This window comes from Epinephelus moara, chromosome 19 (genome assembly GCF_006386435.1).
Source record: "Epinephelus moara isolate mb chromosome 19, YSFRI_EMoa_1.0, whole genome shotgun sequence".
NCBI classification, from domain to species: domain Eukaryota; kingdom Metazoa; phylum Chordata; class Actinopteri; order Perciformes; family Serranidae; genus Epinephelus; species Epinephelus moara.
In genome coordinates, this window is record NC_065524.1 from 8,577,414 (window position 1) to 8,600,010 (window position 22,597).

Genomic DNA, 22,597 nt, shown 5'->3' on the forward strand with positions numbered 1-22,597 from the left:
ATGGATTCTAAAAACACGTGACGGCTCGTAACTGCTGAACGTCGCTCTGGACAGAAAGTAAGTCTATTATTACACATGTAAAGTTCCTTTACATAGATTAAAAGTTTAAAAGCATTAAACGTAACAAACGAGTGCTTTTACACTCGTATGGGAGAAGAACACAGAGGGTTGATGATGGAGCTGAAGTCAGGTTTTTATTGTGAGAGCTGCTTCATTTAGGTCGTTGTTTACTTACTGGCACCTTAACTGTGGCGATATGCTGTTCAATATTCAGCCAATATAACCCAAAATGATTACTTTAAATCTGGGTTACGGGTCGGGCTGCGGGTCGTGTTTCAAGGGGTCGGACCGGGTTGCGGTACTAATTGGCCTGATGCGCGGGTTTGCGGTTCGGGTGCGGTTTTGTACATCCCCGGGTCGGGGCGGGGCGGATCTTGAAAATTGGACCCGTGCAGGACTCTGCACTATAATACACCCGTACATTTTAAACAGTTTATGTTTGCCAAGGATCCTTAAAAACAGTTTGCCTCCCAGAGGCAGCAGTTTATCCACCTTACTCATCCAATCCAATCCAATCCATTTTATTTATAAAGCACAATTTAAATAAACACAAAGGTTTCCAAAGTGCTGTACAGTAAAATAAACACAATAAAACATAATAAAAAGACAAAATACTACATAAAATCAACAACCTACGTGGTGTTAAAAGCCAAAGAAAAGAGGTGCGTTTTAAGAAGAGTTTTAAACTTAGACAGTGAGGAGGCCTGTCTAATGTGCAGCGGCATTTCATTCCACAATTTTGGAGCTGCAACCGAAAACGCTCAGTCCCCTCTGAGCTTTAGCCTAGTTTTGGGAACCCTCAGGAGCAGCTGGTCAGCTGACCTGAGAGATCGGCTGTGTGTGTAGGGGTGCAGAAGCTCAGAGAGGTACGCTGGGGCAAGAACATTTAGAGATTTAAAAGCAAATAAAAGAATTTTAAAATAAATTCTAAAATGGATGGGTAGCCAGTGGAGTGAAGCTAAAATCGGTGAAATATGCTCAAACTTTCTTGTGCCAGTTAAAAGACGTGCAGCTGCGTTCTGTACCAGTTGAAGACGTGCGATGGAGGTCCCACTGACCCCCATATAAAGTGTGTTGCAGTACTCATAGAAAAAGGCCTCAGATAACATACAGTAGCAAATTTAGCTAGCATAAGAAAAGCTTGTGGGTATATCAGTACTTCCACAGTAATAAAGACAAGTGTGTGTTAACAAAGGAGGTGGAGCAGAACCATGTCTATCTTAAAACCAACATAGAGTCATATCAGAGCCTAAAAGTTTCACATCACTTAGCTAACGCTAACTTATTTTATGACTGCTAACTACCTAAGGCTAGTTGAGGCTATGTCTTTGGGCCACACTCCCATTCCTAGATAGTAGACGGCAGAGATATATGATCATGTTATCCTATCTAAAGAAAAAGTTTGATACTTTGGGCAATATGCCTAGAGGTACATGAGAAGATTGACACTTCTCAAATGTCTGTGAAGCTACCTCAAGCAGCGAGTTAACTTAGCTTAGCATAACAACTGGAAACAGTTGAAGCTAGCCTGGCTCCGTCTGAAGGTAATAAATCCAGTGTGTCTGAAGGCCATTAAAGCTGTATTTGGTAACATAAGAAATAACTTTTTTTTCCTATTTGCTAAATATCACTATATCCTGACAGTGGTACACAATACATCATCTATGAAAAAAAAAATCCCAAAATTTGATCCACTGGCTCTTCCAAGTGCTACTAATGGCATTTGCAAGAAACTACCGCATGTGCACAAAAACAACCAATCAGAGCCAGATAGTCTCTATGATGACAAAGTTTATGACCTGGTTGCCATGTTGAAAACAGTCGAATGAAAATCAAGCATTGCTCCCCAGCGATTGACGTGACTGACATCTCGGCTCTAAAAGGATGTATTTCTTTCAGGCACGACTTTCTCTCTCACATAGGCCTCCTCATACTGCTAACTCTCACAGACACTTCATGTGAAAGGATTAAGGTATCCTGGGGCTATAAGAATGTTTGGAGCAACAGCAGACAGAGTGGTTTTTAATTCTTGTTAAAGAATGATTGTTGAATAAATCCATCTACACACTGGCTACATCAACAACTGGCAAAGACTCCACATGTTTGCTACACTAGAAGCAACACTTCAGTGCTGGACAAGCAACTATCCGTAAACTTTAAATTCAACCCAAAATTCAAATAGTGACTCAATTACAGCAGCAACTTGACTATATAAAACCCAATGCATTTGTGGTGATTTGGTTATTCTAGCTCATGCACTGGGCATGTCAGCTGACAAACATGCCTAAATTTGCAAAGGATTAGTTCACTCATTTTACATATTTCTTCTAACCCAAGGAAGAGTTCCTACAGAATCTTTTAACTGCTTGTCATATGGGTTAACAGAGTAACCTAGACACATGAGTATGTGGGGCCCATATGGGTAGTAAATGGGCTGAAAAATGGGCCCTACATGGGATTGTCCATGGGTCCCATATTGGCCCCAGGCCAACCACCTACATCTGTGGGATTAACCAAGTGGGTCCCACATGGGTTATGCTGGGGCTACCTGGGTGCCAAGTGGGTATGGGCCCAAAACAGGCATCTTATTTGGGGCCCACTTGGGTAAACTCACCCATCTGGGCAATTGGTATGGGACCAATAGACCAATTTGGAGTGGCCATCACAGTTACATCACAGCAGTTGGGCACACATTGTGGTGACAGCCCATGTACAATCCCATATAGGGCCCATTTTTCAGTCCATTTACTACCCACATGGGCCCACATACAAATGTTGGCTGGGGATATTTTTTCTGTAAAAACACACCAGGGAATATAAGTAAGAGGCCAATCTCTAATACAGACTTTGTTCTCTGCCATCCTGTACGATATTTGCGCATTGACAGTTAACATATTTGAGACAGATGACTGCTTCAGAATTGCTTCAGTAAATGCTTGTTGGTTACGAAACTTATGTTGACATGAATATAGTATTCATAGGCAAACAGAGCAGGCCAGAGATGAATGTAATTTTAGGAAATGATGTAACTTCAGCATGTAAAGCTGCAGTTTTGGTGTCTGAATCTTTAGACAGTTAGTCAGAGTGTCCTCGCATAACACATAAGCCTCTGCTCAACATCTGCCAAACACTTCCGCATTACACCACACTGGCAGCCGGCTCAGTGGGTGGCTCCTCTGTGTGTGGCATGTGCATGTGTGTTAGTATTAGTAAGTACAGTATTAGACACAGGCCCTTATTTCTAATTTCTCCAGTTTTATACATAATTGTATATTTTTTTCATCTTTTAGTGAGCAGTCACATTGTTTTCTGATTTGCTCCAGGTTTCAGTTGCTGTCGATGATGTTTGCTGTTAGTATAAACTTAAAACTCTGTGTTTACTTGTCGTACTCACCACTGCTGCTCTTAAATTCTTCTTTTTAAAAGAAATCCTGTTCTCGCTCACTAATCAATAACAAATGCTTCTTCTTTGACGTTTTTTTTTTTTTAAATCGCTGTTACGTTACCATCAACAAACTCAACACCTCCAGATGTTCAACATGAAAAGCCTCCCAGTGCAAAGGACATAATTCCTTTACTGGTAGGCTTTAATTTGAACTATTATGTTTCATTAATGGTAACATAACAGTGATAACAAAAAGAAAAAAAAAAGTGTTCCTGTGAATGAAAATGTTTTTGTTGAAAAAAGAAAGTCAAAGCAACCCAACAGCAAAAAATAAAAAACAAAAAAACCAAAGTACAATAGAAGTACAATAGAAGTAAGATGAGTGCAAACAAAAAGAACTAAAATGGTGTAAAAAAGCAGACTGCAAATGATAATCAATATTATATGGCATATGATATAACAATGAGAAAGTAGTATAGCACATGTTAATTTATCAATACTAATGTAGATTTAGGAAGTACATTTATTTCATGTAGCAAAGGTTTATGGCTTTTTCTTTTCATTTTTCTCCCCAAAGTCTTGGTATGTTGTTGGAGGAGCTGATAACAGCACTGAACAGAAAGATTTCTACCTGTCTGTTACATCTGGACTAAATTTAGCTGAAAAGGTTAAGTTTTGTGAATTAAAACCTCTTTTTAATGCCTTTTGATAACTATATTTAGGCATATAACTGGTTTTTCGGGATCTACTACACAGATTTCTTGGCAAAAAAGCAACCTGCACACTGATTTGCTGCATCAAATGCCTGAAAGACATGTCTCAACACCAGTGAAGTCCTGGCAGGAAAAATCATCACTAATCAGAATTCAAAATTTGGCATCTTTTGAACTGTGTTTTATTCAAGAGCTTTTGCTTTGTAATAGCAGCTTTGTGATTTCCTTCACAGCGGCCTTTTCTAATGTCCAATGTTATAATTGATTTAAACACGAATGAAGAAAACAGGAGCTACTTGAAATGCAGCAGCTCTATTAAGCACTGGCACCCTTTTCTAAGTGTGTGTATACAGTGCTGCAGGTAACACTCACACAGAGGACGTGCAGGCCCACTGCTCCATCAACACGCTCCTGGTTGGTGAAGTAATCTCTGGGGAACTCATGGATTGCTGCAGAGAAAAAATACACATATGCTGAAACACTGTAAGGATACAAAATACAAAAAATTAACTGTCAGCTGCAGGTGAGGGAGGAAGATATCCTGAGGGACTCGTGTGGAATGTCTCATCAGCAAAACAAACAGAAAAATTAACATAAAATAAATCTGTATAATGTCCAATAAAACATGTAAAAAGTAGTGGCACTACAATGAACATAAATAAATCCAATAATTAAAATCCAAGGATAAACACAAGGACAAATGTCTTTTCATGTTTTTATCTGTTTCATCTTTTTCAGGAAGTGCTTCTGTGTTAGCAATTTTTCAAACTCTCTGAATGCCAATTATTAATAAAAATCCCACAGGAAAGAAAAGACAGTTAAATGAGAAGCTAATGTACCACAATACTCCCATCTTCTGTCTATTATCCATTTTAAAAATAACTTTTATTTTCTGTGGCTTCTTATTTTGGTCATTAGTTAGTATGTCATATTGACGTACGTACATGCAAAACAAAAAGCACCCCGATCGCCAGTAACCATGGCAACGTTACATTTGGTTGGGGTACTAAAACCACTTGGCTAGGGTAAGGAAAAGATCATGTCTGGGCTTAAATAACATCATTTTGGTGGCACATTCACGGCTGGGGAAGCTAGTCTACATCTCAGTAAAAAACAATTATTTTTGGGGCGTCACTGGCTTAGTGGTAGAACAGGCGCCCCATGTACAAGGCTGTTGCCGCAGCGGCCCGGGTTCGACTCCAGCCTGTGGCCCTTTGCTGCATGTCACTCCCCCTCTCTCTCCCCCCTTCACGCTCATCTGTCCTATCAATTAAAGGCTAAAAAATATCTTAAAAAACAATTGTTTTCGTGGCACTATCATTGGCTATAAAAACACCTGTGTTTTGGTGGCTAAGCCGCTGGAAGTGCAGTGATCACACCATCCACCATCTTCTCCACCTCCAGATGACCACATCAGCTAATATAACACATCACTTTCAACATTTTTTTTCTTCTGGCAACTGGGCTAAGAATGTGCCACAATATGTCAAGTAACAGACGGTTAGAATCATCATATGTATAAATATTTTTAAGACCTTAAAATTATTTGTCTCATTGTTAGTTCAAGTCTGGGATGCTATGCTACAATTACGTCAACATTAGCATATTCAATTGCTACATATGCTATATGTTCTCTGTTTGTGGTGTCATTCACTCAGTCTGCAGAGCTTCAAATTCTGCTGTCTGAAATCAGCAGACAAAACCACAACACATTTAGGAGTCAGCAGCAGTGGTTGTGCTGAAATACCCATAAAATCTAGACAAAAAAATCTTGCTGTGGAACCTCAGGTATTAGTTTTACTTTAATATTTAACAGATATTTTTTAGTTGGTTTCGGTACCATATTTAAACTTAAAATCTTAAGTCAAACAAATGTTTCCCCCTGTAAAAAAGTAAAAGTAAACTATCTGTACATAACTGGTCCACTACAACAGGTGTGGACCACTTCTAAAATCTGGCCATACCAATCAAAAAATTTCTAAACAGGCAAAAGCTGGTAAATGGGAGCTCTCATAAAGCACCTGCATGTGCCACTTAAAAGGGAATGCCTGTATGTTTTTACCTGGAGCCAAAAGTAACCCTTCAGACATGGTACCTAGACCCTAGGTCTGTTCAGCTTTTCCACTGCAAGCAGTACTCTTAAATGTAGGTGGGGTTGTTGTCACTCACTGCTCCGTCCAGCACTCCAGTATTCCCTCATCACCAGTGACGCAGATGGAAGTCTGCACCTTGTTTATCGTCAACAGAACAAGGCTGCATGCCGACATTTCCAGAACAAAATACAACAGGCTGGAGTGAGAGTGTCTCTCCACTGGATATTTAAAAATAGCAGCTTTGTGCATGTAGTCCTTCTCAGGCAAGCTCATGGGTTTAGTGTTGCCGTAGTCCACAGGAACGACGCTTTTTTTTTTCTCCAAATGAGGATTAAAATATATACAGTTCACACATTATGGTCAAAATTAATATATATTTTTAAACGCTTGAAGATAGGCTCGTTCGTAAAAGTGTATGTCACCCAAGAGAGACAATAAAAACAAATGGAATGGTCAAAGTTGTCACATTGAAATATAAGTTGTGTTCATGGATTCACGTCGTCAACTCACACATTGAGTATCATCACAAGTAAACGTTCAGCCATAAAAGTTACCGGCAGTTGGCTCGGTGAATTAAGTTATTTTTCACTCAAGTCAAGCTGCAAGACGCAGCAAAACATCATCTCATTTTATAGTTATGGTTAGCTAATATATGTTAAACTGTCCACGGTATGAGCAGAGGTTACATAAGCCTCAAAACCAGCCACAACTCAGCCCTGAGCAGAATGACCGTCCTCTATTGACCAAAAATGGGAACAGTAAGGAATGGTTCCACTGGTACCACCCACAACTTTTCACAGTGGAAACAGAAAAAAGGTCTTAAGCGACTTGTGGGAACAACAATTGTTGAAGTTGGTCCAGTATGGAGAGAGGGTGCTGCAGTCTGCAGAGGTGAACCAGGCTGCAATGTAGGCTCATCATTCGGGGCAATAGCTCAGTGTAACTGTCTGTCCATTAAAAGTGCTTGCTTTTGCCAAAGGCTTAGAGCTCATGAGAGGTGACTTGTTGCAGGAAGAAAATTGTGGAAATGTGAGAGAGAGTTGGAAAGAGGGGTGCCAGTAAAAGCTTTTGTTGGGTTGAACAGAAAGCACATCTTACTCTTACCTTAAAGATTTTTAGTGTCATGGCTGAATAATTAGGCGATTCTGACAGTGGGAAAAAGTCTGCAAGATTTCAGAAGGAGACTTCTTCTTAAGTGAGACTTGGAGACAAAATGGACAGGAACAAGCAAAAGGTATGGAAAAATACTTTCATTTCTCTATTGGGTCTTTTCCAGAATGTTGTAAGACAGGGGACTTCAATGTTTTTCAGACCAAGGACACCTTAGCTGAGAGAGAGATGGAGTAGGGATCCTCTACTACATATATTGTATTAAGTCGCACAGCATATTAAACTGGGCGGGAGGAGGTTGTCATGCAGAGAGCCATATCAGCCTCAGGTTGCAGTCTTGACCTGTAATTGCTTTTCAGTTCGGTGAAGGTGGAAACTCTACTTTCACAAAGATAAATTGCTGCAAAAGACAAAATATGTTGGGTTTGTGTTAATGTGTATTTCTAGTCACATTTTAATTTTTTGAAGGAAAAATAAATAAATAAATAAAGTATATATCAAAAACGATTAAACAATAATTTGGCGCCCCCCCTGCAGTTACTCTGGGGATCCCCTAGAGGTCATGGACCCCCTTCTGAAGACCCAGGTTGTAAGACACTCATAATAACAATCTGAGCCTGTCAGTGGCAAAAACAAGCACTTTTGATGAACCTAAATTGACGGGGCACACCTGCCCTGAGTGGTTACATTGCCGCCTGTTTTGCCACTGCCAGCTGCAGTGCTCTCCATCACTACTGGGCCACTTTCAAAAGTTGAGTGAGTCACCATGAATTACTTAGACACAAAAACATGAGAACTTAGAATCCAGGTTGAAAAACACCGAAGTTCCCCTTTGAGAACAAATCTGTTAATGTAAGTGATTTTGAGATTAGGCCCCTTCTGCCTGAGCTGCCACATAAACACAGACTTGTGAGTGCTGTCTCAGTAACCAGGACAGATCCTCATGTTTTCAGTGCTATTGAATCACATTACAGCTCTGCTGGAGGGAGGAGTCAAAGCTGCATATAAAGGCATACAGGTGCAATTACTTGGAGTTACTTGGGTTGAGGGTTCATGGCACTGCTATGCTCGGGCCAAAATAAAAACCTGAACCAAAGGTGGAAGCTCCTGAGAGTCTGAATCCAATGATCCACACATGCTCTGTGTGAAGCAGTCCTGAGTGAGATATCACTTTGACGCTACTTTCTCCCTCCATCTTGGCTCAACAGAGATGACACCATGAATCAATCATTGTCCGGCAGCAGCGGCAAATCACAACATGCCAAAATATGCCACATATTCATTCAGAGCCATCATGTGCAGTTCCTGTTGCATATGAGTCTACATGCGAGTGGCTGGGCTAAAAATAGCCCAGTGTGACTGTGTGTATTTGGGATTTGCTTGGCTTGCTGTGTGTGTGTACTGTCTGTGTGCTGTGAGTCTGTGTGTGTACCTTACCATTGTGTGTTTGTTTGCTGTGTGTGTTTGTGCATACGTTCGTGTAACATGAAGGCAACCCAATGTGCAGTGACATTCTCTCTCTCAACAGCCGAGAGCCTGTGAGTCAGGCGGCTTCAGCTTCAGCCTGCCCTGTGTGGCCCAAACACAACACGGGCCTGTCTGCTCATAGGAACTGACAGCAGCACAGAGAGAGGCAAGGAGAGGGGAAGAGAGTGAGAGAAGCAGGAAGGGTAACAAAAGAGACAGAATCTCACATGATTTGGAGCTGCCAATAAAAAAATCTAAAAAGAGTTTAAATTTAACCAGACAGCAAAGGAATGAATGGAATTACTAAAATAGACCTTTACTTCTTATTTATGGGTTCTATCTTAAAACCACTGCAAAGCGTGCACAGCGTAATGCAGCTGTCCTTGTTAGTTTCAGACTGGAGCAGCTGTCATTTTTATGGCCAGAGCCCATGTTGTTGTGGCAATCTGTGCACCCATAGGCGTGTAGGTCTTAAAATGAGGTGTGGCCAGGTGAATTGCTGGTGTATTGCTATTTTAAGGCAGCAGAAAGTGATTGCACCATTGACAGACAAAAATCTGGTCTTAAGTCAATGGCGCAATATTTTCCAGCAATTTAAAAGGTGTGCACATTACAATGCCTGGTTCAGACTACATGACATTTTTGTCTATTCTGATAGTCACAATGTCAGATTAGGCGGCTGTGGAGTTGTAAAATCTTGCTGTGACATGGCCGACAGACAAAACAGACGACACCTTGGTGCACGACCAATCATCCCTGATCGTCTTTCATGACGTGCCTGATGTCATCAGATTATTCTTGTCCTCTTTTTATTATTACTACTATTATTTCAGTCACAGTGGCTGTTCATGACCCAGCTGAAATGTTATTATAGTAACGTAAAAAGTGCCACCAGATGTCAGGAGCTACATTTGAAGTACCAGATGAAAACTATGCAAGTCACTGAATCCTCCACAACAAGTTCCTGCAAATGTTTCGCTATAAAAGCCTCTTTAGAAAGTAAAGGAGGTTCTTTCAGCTGAAATGATAAGAGGCTTTTAATTTTTAACAGATCCAAGAAGTGTTGAGTTTGAAATGGCAGCACAATGCATTAACTTAACAGGGCAACCAGGACTGTATCAAAAGTAAAAGTAGAAAAATACAGAGGGAATAGTGAATAAAGGCCTGTTTCTAATGTGGTCAGTTTCAAGTGAAGCTGGTACCCTGTGCAGATGCGGTAAGTAAAAGCCCCGTCACTAATTGTGAAATTCATTCCTTTATATCCACCATTATGAAGAAATAACATTCTGTGCTAGCTTGATGCTAATGGCTGAGGTACCTCTGCTGTTTCAAAATCAAAAAGGCTGGGGTGGTGTTGCCATACAGTTGTCCACAGCAGCAGATTGCTCTGTGTTTCTATTGGTCAATACCACCTCACCAGTAGGGTTGTCAAAAGGATCGATACTCTGAAAAGTATCGATACTCAAACGCTGTATCCGGATACAATACTAATTTACAAAAGTATCGATACTGACAGTGCACGCCACTTCAGCGCCTGTCGGGTGTGCACGACGGGTCCGACGGACACGCGCTGTGCAGGCAGCGTCTGGCAGGCACAGAGCCCTCGCTGCAACCCGGCTTGTTGTCGTCGCTGTGCATGCACGCACACATTTCTGTTGCTGTAATATGGCCAGCGCGGCTGCAGGAGGATCAGAGCAGCCAGTTTTGGTCAAAAATGATAAAGGAAAAAGCGCTCTTTGGAAATATTTAGTGAAGTGAACACAGCACGCTGCAGACAGCAGGTACAGCCCCTCCCCTCACTAGCAGCTGAGCAGCTGGTGTCGCCAGCATCAAACTAAAATATAACTTCTAACGTTAATGTGGGAGCTAAGCAGAAAACTTTATCAGTCATGCCGGTCTGTAACATTAATAGACAATGTTAGTTTAACAGGACAACACAATTATGTGTGTCTGAAAAGTTATGTTAACTGTAAAGTCACAGATTGAAGCTGAAAAAACGTTTGGTTTCTCCCGTAACCCCTGGTTCTCTGATCACATAGTGAGGTAGAAACAGGAGCATCCTGAGCCTAAACTACCAACTCTATTTGATCAGCAACGAAAATATGGTGCCAATTCACCAGAAGCACAGAAAATAAACAGGGCTGTAGATAAATACATTTGTATGGACAGATCTCGTTTCTGGTTGTTATTTATTTTGGGGGAATTTTTTGTTGTTATCACTGATGTTACTGTTCTGATCTTTATTTAAAACATGACATGCCTCTTAATTTTTTGCTGCTGTATCGAAAATGGTATCGAGTATTGAATATTTTCCTGGGTATCGACATCGAGTTTGAAATATTAGTATCGTGACAACCCTACTCACCAGAAAAAAAAACAAAAACAAAACATCAGCACGCACCATCTAGTGGACTGAAAAAGCAATTGATTTTATTATTCTAGTGCCAAAAGTTGTATAAAAATGTATATTTGCAAAAATTAACAATGTATATAATAAATGATCAATACTTGGCATCTGTGTATCGATATATCGCCGCACAAAACATCGAGATTCTTTGCTATGTCGGTATTTTCCCCTAACCCAGTGCTACTGAGCTTATCTAAGAATTCCAATACACATGTTCCTGAAATGCAGTTGCATGCCTTTCTTGCTGGCTGCATCCAAGGAAACAGCAGTTAAATTATACAACAAAAAGATCAGCTAATAAATTCAAGAACTGTAAATACTGGAGCTGGAAGTCTGTAAAATGCACTGCTCTACTCCAGTGAAGCAAATACTTAGTAATACATGTTCACCACTCTAAATCATCTCCTCTACCACAGTAATCAGCAACAGTGAATCATTTTCAGTGGACATCTGTATATATTTCCATTTCCTCATACATTTCCTCACAAAACAAATTCAATCTAAATCAAGAGCATTTTGCGCCACAAATTTTTACGAAAGTCAAACATTTCCACATTTCCTCCCTTTATTTTTAGACCACTTAAAATTCTGCCCCAACTAAACCTGTGTAGTATAAGAACATCAGCTGAACTCCTCAGATGTTCAGTCTACTTTAAAAATGAACAACTTCAGTTTCTTTGCCGGGGCCATTGCCAGCAGCGGAATGTGTTTCCCACAGAACCTTAACAGCAAGGACAGCCTGTGCCAAGAGTAGTGCAACACACACACACACACACACACACACACACACAACACAAACATGGACAAAAACAGAGAGTCACAGCACACTGTCAACACGCACGGAAGACAATTAACAATTAAGTTCAGTTTCTGTATCGTCTCACATCTGGCACATATTGTATGCATTTTCATACACACAGTAACAATTATACAATTTCAAATGCACACTCACACCACACATACACACAAGCACACACAGCCCTCTATACATACTGATGAGACATCGCTTTAGCCAGTTCCACAGCCCCAAAATAACCACAACAATAGTGTCGGTCTGTTGGCATGACTGGTTCTTTTGGAGCGTCTATGAGGAGTCTTTGTATTTTCAATTCACAGATTAGAGGCTCACTGAACCTGGCCGATGCAGGCATGAACACAGGCAGACTCTGCCAGAGGTGTGTGTGTCTCTGTAAGTGTGTGTATAAGTGTGTGTGAGACAATGCTGTGCTTTCTTTTCCTCAACCTGGCACTTAAGATGCCTCCTGAGGGAAGGACAGGCAACATACTACAAAATATCTACTATTGAAATACACATGCTAGCAAACACATTCAGTATTAAGTAGTTACTAATATCTTTTTATTACAAAAGCTACAGAAGCTTACAGACAAGGTGAAAACATTTTTTGTGGCCAAAAGTTTATCTCCTACATACGGAATAATATCTCCTATGTACAGGATGATATCACCTGCATATGAGATATTCTCACCTCTGTACAACATATTATTTCCTATGTACAATGCTGGCCAAAACCAAAGTTTATCTTTTACATACAGGATATCTCCCATGTACGAGATATTATCTCCTGCATCCAAGACATTATCTTCTATGTACAGAATAATATCTCCTGCTCATGAGATTTTCCCACCTGCGTACAAGATATTATCTCCTTGTTATGGGATAATATCTCCTACGTATGAGATATTATCTCCTACACATGTTGTCTGCTTAATTAGGCTGTTTTGAGAGTAAAAAGCTGTGCCGAACAAAGCGCTTAGTGCACACTACAAAGGGCATTAAAAGTTCAGCCAAATGCAGCATAAACAAAAGATTTTATCCTCTTAGTTGACTAACTACAAATTTCCACTGTAAAACATAATGGAACTGTGCATCCATGTGTGCACATACACAGTCTACGCAGAGAGTGAGTGAGAAGTGAACATAGTCATGTCAGCCCAGCAGAGAACAGAGCAGAGCCGAGCTGCTAACCACTGCTGCTGTGTGTTGCCATTAACAGAGATGCCGTGTGCATTTACGCATGAGGGTGTATCTGAAAACAGCAACAACAATGACAGACAACAATACTACATCTCTGTGTCATGTATAAATTCCTTCCTGAAGTTTTAAGTAATGCTTTTGCACCTCTTCAGTAAGGACCTGTAACTTACATTTTTATTTCTCTCTCTGCCAATGTTCTGCCTACTGTGCTCTTGATGCAAAGGCATTATGCATTATACTATCCACATGGACAATTCAAATTATGTATCTATAGAAAAATGACATGGCAAAAATAGCCTGCCTCTTGGGCCTCTGTAAAAGACAGATAACACCAACAAATGTTACGAAAAACAGACAATACTATCAATTCAAAACACAAAGGAATCAAAAGCATATTCAGATTCATACTTTACTTTACTTGGTCTTTAAACAAAGCAGTATCAAATCTAATACAACTTAGGCAAAGTTCTTGTGCACCTGCTTGTGTTCACTTAACATTTGAGAACTTTGTCTTACTTTGTTATGCTTTCTACACAACCCTTTCTTTATAGAAAATACATGAATAGGAATAAAAGCAATAACTTGCAGAAAAAGAGTGCTATGTTTACTAAGTTATTTTAAAAAGTAAATTAATATAAGTAATTGGTATTTCCCAAATTCTACCTAAGCATGTGATTTTTAAACTTTATTTGACTGCTGACCTTTCTGTGGTTTCAGTTAGACTACATATCGTGTTTCTGTATGTCAAAGAGGATTTATGTTGCCCTCTGCCACTCTGGATAAAAGCCCCTGCTTAAAACATAAATGTCAAAATGCTTCTTCCTCATGCTAAGCACAATCAGTCATATACGAGTATCCATCATGATTTAGGATTAAACAAAGTCATATGGTAGCTGGTGGTTGGTCCACTCTGACATCACCCTCTCATACTGCATTAATCTTGTTAAATATCCCGTGAAAAAATGGATGTCAAATCGTAAGTGAAACAAAAGCGTTGCATAATCCGGATTTAGAGAAAGAATAAAATCAATATGATTTACAGTAGCTGCTGCATTAAAGCTGTTTCTGAACATGTATAATCTGAGTTATCTGGTATTTTGTTGGTTTAAGTGCAGTCTGCGGCCTCTCTGAACGGCTTCATACAGTATAGGACAAAAGTCAGAGGGGATGGGACTGTTGTTCGTCTGCATTAAGGCAGTTGGGTCCTTGGTGGCTTCAGCTGAATATTTGGACAATATCTGGATTCACTCAGAAGCATAAAAATCCTCCCAAATGCACTCCTTTCAATTTATCTTTATAACATTGCTTTACAGTAAAATCTAGTTGTCTTGCTTTTATTGTTTTTTATTTCTATCAGTTAAAGTGTTTGCAGCCTTTGAATCTGTTTAATGCAATTTTATAACCTTTTGAGCTATAGAAATACATTTTGTTACTATATTATTAAATGAGAGAGAAGAATAGGATGTCCCACCACACCTTCAGCCACTGGCATTTACAGCTTTAGTTATTATAAGTGGTTTCCATTCTGCTGCTGGGCAACTCCAAAATAAACTGTTAAATGAACTGTTAAGTGTGTGTTTAGCCCTAACCCTAAACGCCTTGGTGCATTTGTGTAGTGAAGAGAGGACAGAACACATGGGACACAAAAGGTGCTTTCAGAGGCAGATTTTAGAGGTAGTGCAGCTGCATATGAACTTAGTTCATGGTCAGTGTCCTAAGCTACAGAGACATTTTTCACATTGTGTCCGGCGGGAGTTCCTAAGCTACAGAGACATTTTTCACATTGTGTCCGGCGGGAGTCTCTCTCTCTCTCTCTCTCTCTTTCTCTCTCTCCTTATTCCCTGTTATCTTTACACTGTCTCTGATAAAGGCTGAAAGTGTCACAAAAAACACTTAAATCAGCTGTGACTGATGTTTCCTTAGTAACAATGAATCAAATGACAATGTGAGAACAATGTGACAGTGTGAAAGGGGTCACTGCTCATAATGAACCTACAGATAATTATGAATCTAGAGCTCCCCTTGACTTAAAGAGGCTTTATAGTAGGAATGCACTGATATGGATTTTTTTAACTGATACTGATAATTGATAATTACCTGCTTCTCATGGCCAATAACCGATACCATAACCCATATTTTTGTATTTATTTTGTATTTAAAAATAAGTACTTACTGAGGCATTTCATGTTAACTATGCTGTAGTTCACCACAGACCTTTTTTCAAGCATCTAACCAAAAACCCATTCAAAAAACCCATTGACCTAAAAACGAGGGAACAAGGAGAGCGAAAATGCTAACTCATTTCCAGGTTTTAGGATTAACTCCGAGGGCACTCTATTGTTAACGATGGAACTTGGCTCTGATACTGGCCAATGGCTGTGCAGCCAACGCCAGTCAAGGGAGATGTACATCACCAACTGGAGCTGAAGAGTGTAGGGTTGTGTTAAATGATCAGTGGGTACAGCTCCAGAGAAGCAGGTCCCTTCTGCTGTATGACAGTGTCTAACTGTATTGTACTTCATTTTAACACGTAGTTGAACCCATACATATAACTGAGTGAATGCCACCACTTCCTGTTTCAAACTAAAAGCCATCTAGTGTTTCATACATGGTCCAGCCAAACACTTTTTTTGACCTATTCTTGTTGTGTGAGTGGAAGTAAACAGGTGCAAATTTGATCCATGTGCCATGAACTGAGATGAAGATACATCTGCAGGACATGATGTTTCAACTTGAGCAAAACATTTGCACTCATCCTCAGGCTGCATGACTGCATAAACGTACAGAGACAAGAGGATAAAAAAGCATGGCAAAGACTGGGATGGGGCATCCAATAGCTCAGCAGGTAGAGCAGGCAGTCTGAGCCAATACACAGCACAAGCACTATCTCTACACACACTAACCAGTCAGAACATTGGTGGTTTTTGGAAAATAATTTGTCGCACTAAAACAAAGCAAAAAGTTCCCTCGTAACCACTGCGGGGCAATACGATAATCTGTAAACACAACACTGACATGCTGTATCTTCAGGTTTTAAAGTTAATATGGCCACTGTGTTAACAAGCAATTTCTTATTTACACATCCGGGAGACATGAGGCAACATTAGCATTTATAGGAAGTCACGTTTGTCTCTTTAGACATGAGCAGTCCCTGACGTTCAATCCTTTCTCAAATCACTTTCCTTAACCGAGCTCACAGGCTGTTAAATACCTCAGTGCTGCAGGGATGTGTGAAAGCTTAAGACCATCTAATTGAATGTGTGAATGGAAGAGCGGGGTTAATCACACTATCTAACCCAATCCTCTTCTTGTTCTACTTATGGCTGACACGTGTGTGTGTGTGTGTGTGTTTCTGTGGCGTGTGTAGATCTTTGTGCACTTTATTCCCTCAAAAGTTTTTACCTCCGATTGACCTCTGACAATTGTATGGGTCCTTATAGCTTGGGTTATTCTATGACATAGAGGTTTTGGAGATTTTGAAATGTTTGTCTTTGAAGGTTACAGAAGCGAAGAAATAGTTGCATATTTGTATCCAAACACCAGTTCTGTTGGCCAGTTCATGAGCTTGACAGTTCAGTTTCCAGCCCAGGAGAGGTCAATCCAGGCTGCTTGACCCAAAATATGAAAAATACATTACCTAGCTTAACTCAGGTGGTATGCAACCATGCACATAGTTTGGTTGAACTTGTCAGCAAGGACAATTTCTTTGGTGGTAACAAGTTTCAGTGAGTAGTGCCTGAGCAGATAAAACCAAAAGTATCTGCATTACTTTTTTTTGGTAATTTGGGTGAACCAGTCCTTTAATATGTTATGCTTCTTTCCAATCTGCACATGTACTCACACCGAGTATGATGAAAAGACTTTTAGCTTGCAGAATCCCTGCAGCAATTTTGGCTGTTTCCGAGAACGATACAAATATGAGGCAAAGCTTCAGCCACACACACACACACACACACACACACATGGTCAGTTGTCAAATCCCCAAGCTGTACGAGATCAATGTGGATTGACCCGAGTGGAGACGGACGGCTCGTTACTCCAGGGGCAGAGGAACAACAGTTGACCCCCCCCCCAAGGCCGCTGCCACCCCCAACACTTACGTAATGCCACAAGTATTACATAAGGGCTCTGCAGCTCCAATAGAGACAGAGACACACAGAAAGAGAGAGAGAGAGAGAGAGAATCCTCCAAATCCTATACATCATTAAAGGGATCTGAGGAGGCCGCTGTGTTTTAAGAGCTGCAGAAAAGACGCAGCTTTATGCAGATGACAGATGGCTTTTCCTCCGTCTATGACAAAGCATGGTTAGCGTCTGTGGTGATGGAGACATTCACACACATATACATACATGCAGTGTGTAGAGAGAGAGCGCTGTCAGAAACAAACAACAGCCTCTGCTGTCATGTGAAATCCATGTATCTCCAAAAAGCATTATGAACTCGTATTTTTGGGGTTAAATTATTTATGTTTTTTATCATTTAATGCCGAAAGCAAAATAGAAAGGGGTGGCAGCTAAATTGAAATTGCACTGTGGCAGATTTTTTTGTGATATTAGGAAATTTCAGATCATTGTCAAGAATGAAATTCTATCACGTCTTGATGAAACTAACTATTTACAGCCCTAATGGTAGCACTGTTAATGATCTGACAAATCTGCAGAAATGTATACGGCTAGCCTCACTGCTGACATGCAACATCATAATATATTTTTTCTTTTTCTCCTCTTTTTTAATATTACAAACTGAAATATGTTTAAATATATACATATGACAATAAATATGTACAAAAATACAGAATAATATAAATATGAGTGAAAATGAATAAAATCAGACAAATCTTCCGATCTACTTTCTCAATTCAGCCTTCAGAACCAATTATAATTATTTCAATGAAATTCTTTTTTATAAAATCAAATTCTATCTATATGGTTGATTTTTTTCATCTTTGATTGTTTGTCTGTTTTTTGGGCAAATACTCTTCTCTGTTAAAGGGAAGCCTTTGTATTTTTCAGCCTTCATCACATTTTACCATGTTTTGTGTCTACGTGGCTAATGTTAATAACAATTTATGTTCATTAAAAGTGCTTGTTTTGCTACTGAGAGGCTCAGATAGTTATTAAAATTGTCCTACAACATTATGACAAGGACTCTACAGAGAAATGAAACATTTCTCTTTACTCTTTGCTTGATCCGGTTTGTTTGTCACTGTGTCTAACCAAGTCTTGGTCAAGGAGAAGTCTCGCTCTGAAATCTCACGAGAGGTGACTTGTTGCAGTAAAAACAAGGTTGGGAACAGTGAGAGTGGAGTGCCAGGAAGATTTTGTTGTGGTGGAGTACAGAGAGTGTAGCTTAGTGTTATCTAAAAGATTTTTAGTATCATGGCTGAATATTTAGTCGATGTGAAAAATTTCAGAATGAGGCTGCTCCTTGATCTTCTTGTCAACGTCATGTCTCCATTAAGAGAATTTAATTTAATTTGAAAAAAATTAATTAAATTGTAACAACGGCTAGGGTTGCAGACAGCCAGTTATTACATTGGTCATTTGACAGTCTTGAAACATTCTTTTGGAGAGCATCTACCCCAAACCATTAAACAATATCACATTAATATGCAGCAAATGTTGGGTCCATGAAAATCATGCTGAGCTGAATTATTTTTTAGATCATTAGTCTCATACATATCATCCATACTTCCTGTACTACCTACTGATAAAGTATATTTGACAGTATTTGTGAGCCTCCCTTCCTCTCTCTCCCTCTCTCTCTCTCTCTCTCTCTCTCTCTCTCTCTCTCTCTCTCTCTCTCTCTCTCTCTCTCTCACACACACACACACACACACACACAGCATGCCAGTGTTGTGGCAGCTGTTCTTTTCCTAAAGATGGCAGTTTATTGGGAGGTAAGCACAGCATTAAGACTTAGACCCTGACAAAGTGCCATCCTGAAAGTGTCATTTAGGTTCAGTGTTTAATGCAAACTGTCTTTGCCTCGTGTATTTATTCTCTCAACTGAGCAGCTTAAGTCAGCATACCATGTGCACGGACACAGCGGTTACAAGGGAGAAATATGATGTAAGTTTAAAATGCTCGACCCTGTGGCCTTACGCCTGCTAGTGGTTAACAGTTTAGCGTATAAGAAACCATGCAACTACACACACACACACACACACGCACACAAACACACACACACACACAAACAGCAGCATGTGGTTGCATTTATTTTCTGCCACAAGTGCTTACAAGTAAGTGGGTGGTATTACCTAACACATCGGACATTCGTCAGCAGGAAAAAAGTGTAGAAATTAGAGAAAACAAGGGGGAAGAGAGGTCTACTTTCTTTACAACATTTTCTTGTAAATTGCCTGCTAACATCCGTGTGTACAAATAAACATGTCTTTATTATGGCTCTAAATGTCTGCAGCAATGTGCAAAATGTAAAATAAAAAGGAATCGACCGAAATTACTTTAAAAGGAAAAACAAAAATAAAAAGGGAAAAAGACAGGAGGAGGAGGAGAAAAGGAGATGAGATTGACTGTCCAGGTTGAGCTGCCCTTCGCTCTGCTCCTCTATAAACTGTCCCTTTAAGTGTCTACAGCCTCAGGCCACAATTAGCACCAGAGGTGGCTCAGTGAGGGAGGCGCTCACGGAGCTCCAGTAGCTGGGCAACTAACCTTAGCACTGCCCTACTTGTTAGTTTGGAAAAACTAATTTCTGTTCTTTGTTATGGCGCTTGGATTAAGTTTAACAACTGGGAAAACACAGTCCACTTGCTATCATTGAGTGGTGTTTTTGCACTAACAACCAATTCTCAGTACAGACAACAGCTTGCACAAAGTATAGCAAAATGACAAAAGCCGAGTTTCATTTTAGCATTTAGACAGTATTTGTGATTTAGTATCTTTCAGTAGGGGTGGGTGATATGGCCCTAAAATAATATCGTAATATTTTAGGGTATTTTTGCAATAATGATATTCTTGACAATGTGACAAATTAGTAAAAAAAAATATTTATTATTTATTTAAGAACATAGAATCACAACAAAATAAGTGATGTAGTTTTACATGTCAACCTAACAGCTGGCTTCAGATATTCAGTAAAAAAAAGTAAACAAAGATGATCTCTCATTTTAGTTTGTAAACAACAACACGAGTCAGTGTGAGATTTAGATTCTGTATACAATATTAATGGTTCAACAAAATAAAATCTACCACAAACTACACAAAACAGCTCCAAATACAAAAATGTACCCTAGAATATATATATATATATATATATATATATATATATATATAAATCAAAAGGTGATTTCCTTCTCTTTTCGCAAAATCCTAAATGATTGAGTTGTTTTTTTCCACCTGGACCTTTATGCTCTGCTATTTCTCCTCGCTGTAACCTGTGACAGGCTATGCTACCATAACAATTACACATTCACATATATGTTTTCTTTTTGTTTTTGTTTTTTCGAGCCGCAAGCATCACGTAGATTTACATTACCAAAGGTTTATGACAAAATCACTTGACGACACCGACTCCCATGTGCGCATGGCAAGAGAAGAGAGGGAGAGACGCTGTGCTGCTGCCAGAGGAGCCGCTGAATGAGTTCCCTCTGAGCGGTAAGTCACTAAAAGAGTCTGAACAGTCCGGGGCTGTTCATAAAACATTCAGGAGGACACAGTTTATTCCACACTACTGAAGCTGCTCCTCTTTTTGGAATCACAGCAGAGTCTGCAATAATGTGCTTTCAGCCATGCTTGTTGTTGCCGTGGGTAACAGTATGGCATCAATATGTCAACAAGTCGAAATATTGCTGGTATCATGATAAGAATTTGTCATATAATATTAAAAAGTTATACTGCTATTATTGTGAACAATATGATATGGCACACCCCTATCTTTCAGCTCACTGTTTTGCTTCTATAGCCCACAACTTTACTGTTTTGGTTCATTCTCTGCTCTCATCAACTTTATTCTTCACACAGCAGGCAGCTGTTTCCAGTGAAAAAGCTCTGATAAACCCACTGTATAATGGCAGACAACAAAATCTTAGCAGCCAGCTGGTAAACAAAGCAGAGCATTTAACAACTAAACAGCCAAGTATGACCCTTGTTGGAAGAGACCAAAGCAGAGCTTCAGGGAAAGTGAGTATTGGACTTAAAACCATCAGGTAGCCAAAAAACAAATTCAATTGAATGCTTATGTTGCTCTATGTGTCCTAAATGTGTATAGCAGCCCAGTTAAAATAAGAAAATGTAGCCATTATATGTTTATGCTGACCACTGACATGTTTATTTGCATGTTTCATACATATCACATTAACATGAAAAATGACAGAATATGAACAGACGTTTTGATCTGGAGGTGAAGAGGACTGAATGCAGGGTCCGACGTTAAGGTTTTTTCCTACTTGCCCTGCCGGGCAAGTACTTCTCAAGTCTACTTGCCCCATCTAAATTCTTACTTGCCCTGCCTAAGAGGTTCTTTTTCTGGCTGTGTGGTGCATATTTTTGCTCATGACTTATATCTTACGTCAGCAGAGACGCTCAGCCAATGGAGGCAGCAGCACATAAAAAAGCAGCACACTGCAACTGGCCCCTCCGAGGACAGAAACAGGAGAGGAAATACACGATTACAGGCCTGGAGTTAAGATATTTTTAGGGCAAGGCCACTTTGGCCTTTGATAAATACAAATTTATTGGGGCATCACGGCCAAAATGTGGGGCACCAAGGCCAAAACCAATGGCACAATAACAATATGTGCTAACTACATTGAATGAAGATAAAACAATATATGTGTTGAAAAACAGCACTGAGTTTATTAAAACTGGGTGTGCATGACTCTGGATATATCTCGTTTCTTGTTGTTTTGATTCATGTCCCTTATTTTTTAAGTCTTTGAAATTATTAAGAAATTATTATTAGAAGAAGATTCTTTATTGTCCTTTCTCAGCACATTACATACATTGAAACGAAATTTGACCTCTGCATTTGACCCATCCTACTGTATACACTGGGAGCAGTGGGCAGCCACAGTGCAGCGTCCGCGGACCAACTCCAGTTCTTTTGCCAATGCCAGTGGTCAGGGTCACTGACAGGAGTAACATAGCCTACATATCTTTAATTATATAATTATTTATATGTCTCTATGTATATTTTTACATAAATCCCCAATATTTTATTGGACTTTAAAAAAATCCTCTTCCTTCATTTAATTTGACAATGTTTATTGTATTGTATTATATGTATTAATTCTCTACAGGATCTTGTATGTTCTTTAATGTGTGTTCAATTTATTAAAAGAAAAAAAACAAAAAAAACATTTTGGTGAACCCTGCAGCAAAGTGAACCATCTTTCTTCTCAGAGGATCT

The 22,597-nt window shown here is 39.6% G+C and overlaps 1 protein-coding gene across 1 annotated transcript in view; it reads right to left on the reverse strand.

The window, feature by feature from the left end:
• Nucleotides 1-22,597, reverse strand: part of slc24a3 (solute carrier family 24 member 3) — a 142,809-nt gene that overhangs the window by 28,692 nt on the left and 91,520 nt on the right. Inside the window, exon 3 of the mRNA XM_050071806.1 lies at nt 4,510-4,607. Within this exon, the coding sequence (XP_049927763.1) occupies nt 4,510-4,607 (98 nt within the window). The remainder of the gene's footprint in view (nt 1-4,509; nt 4,608-22,597) is intronic.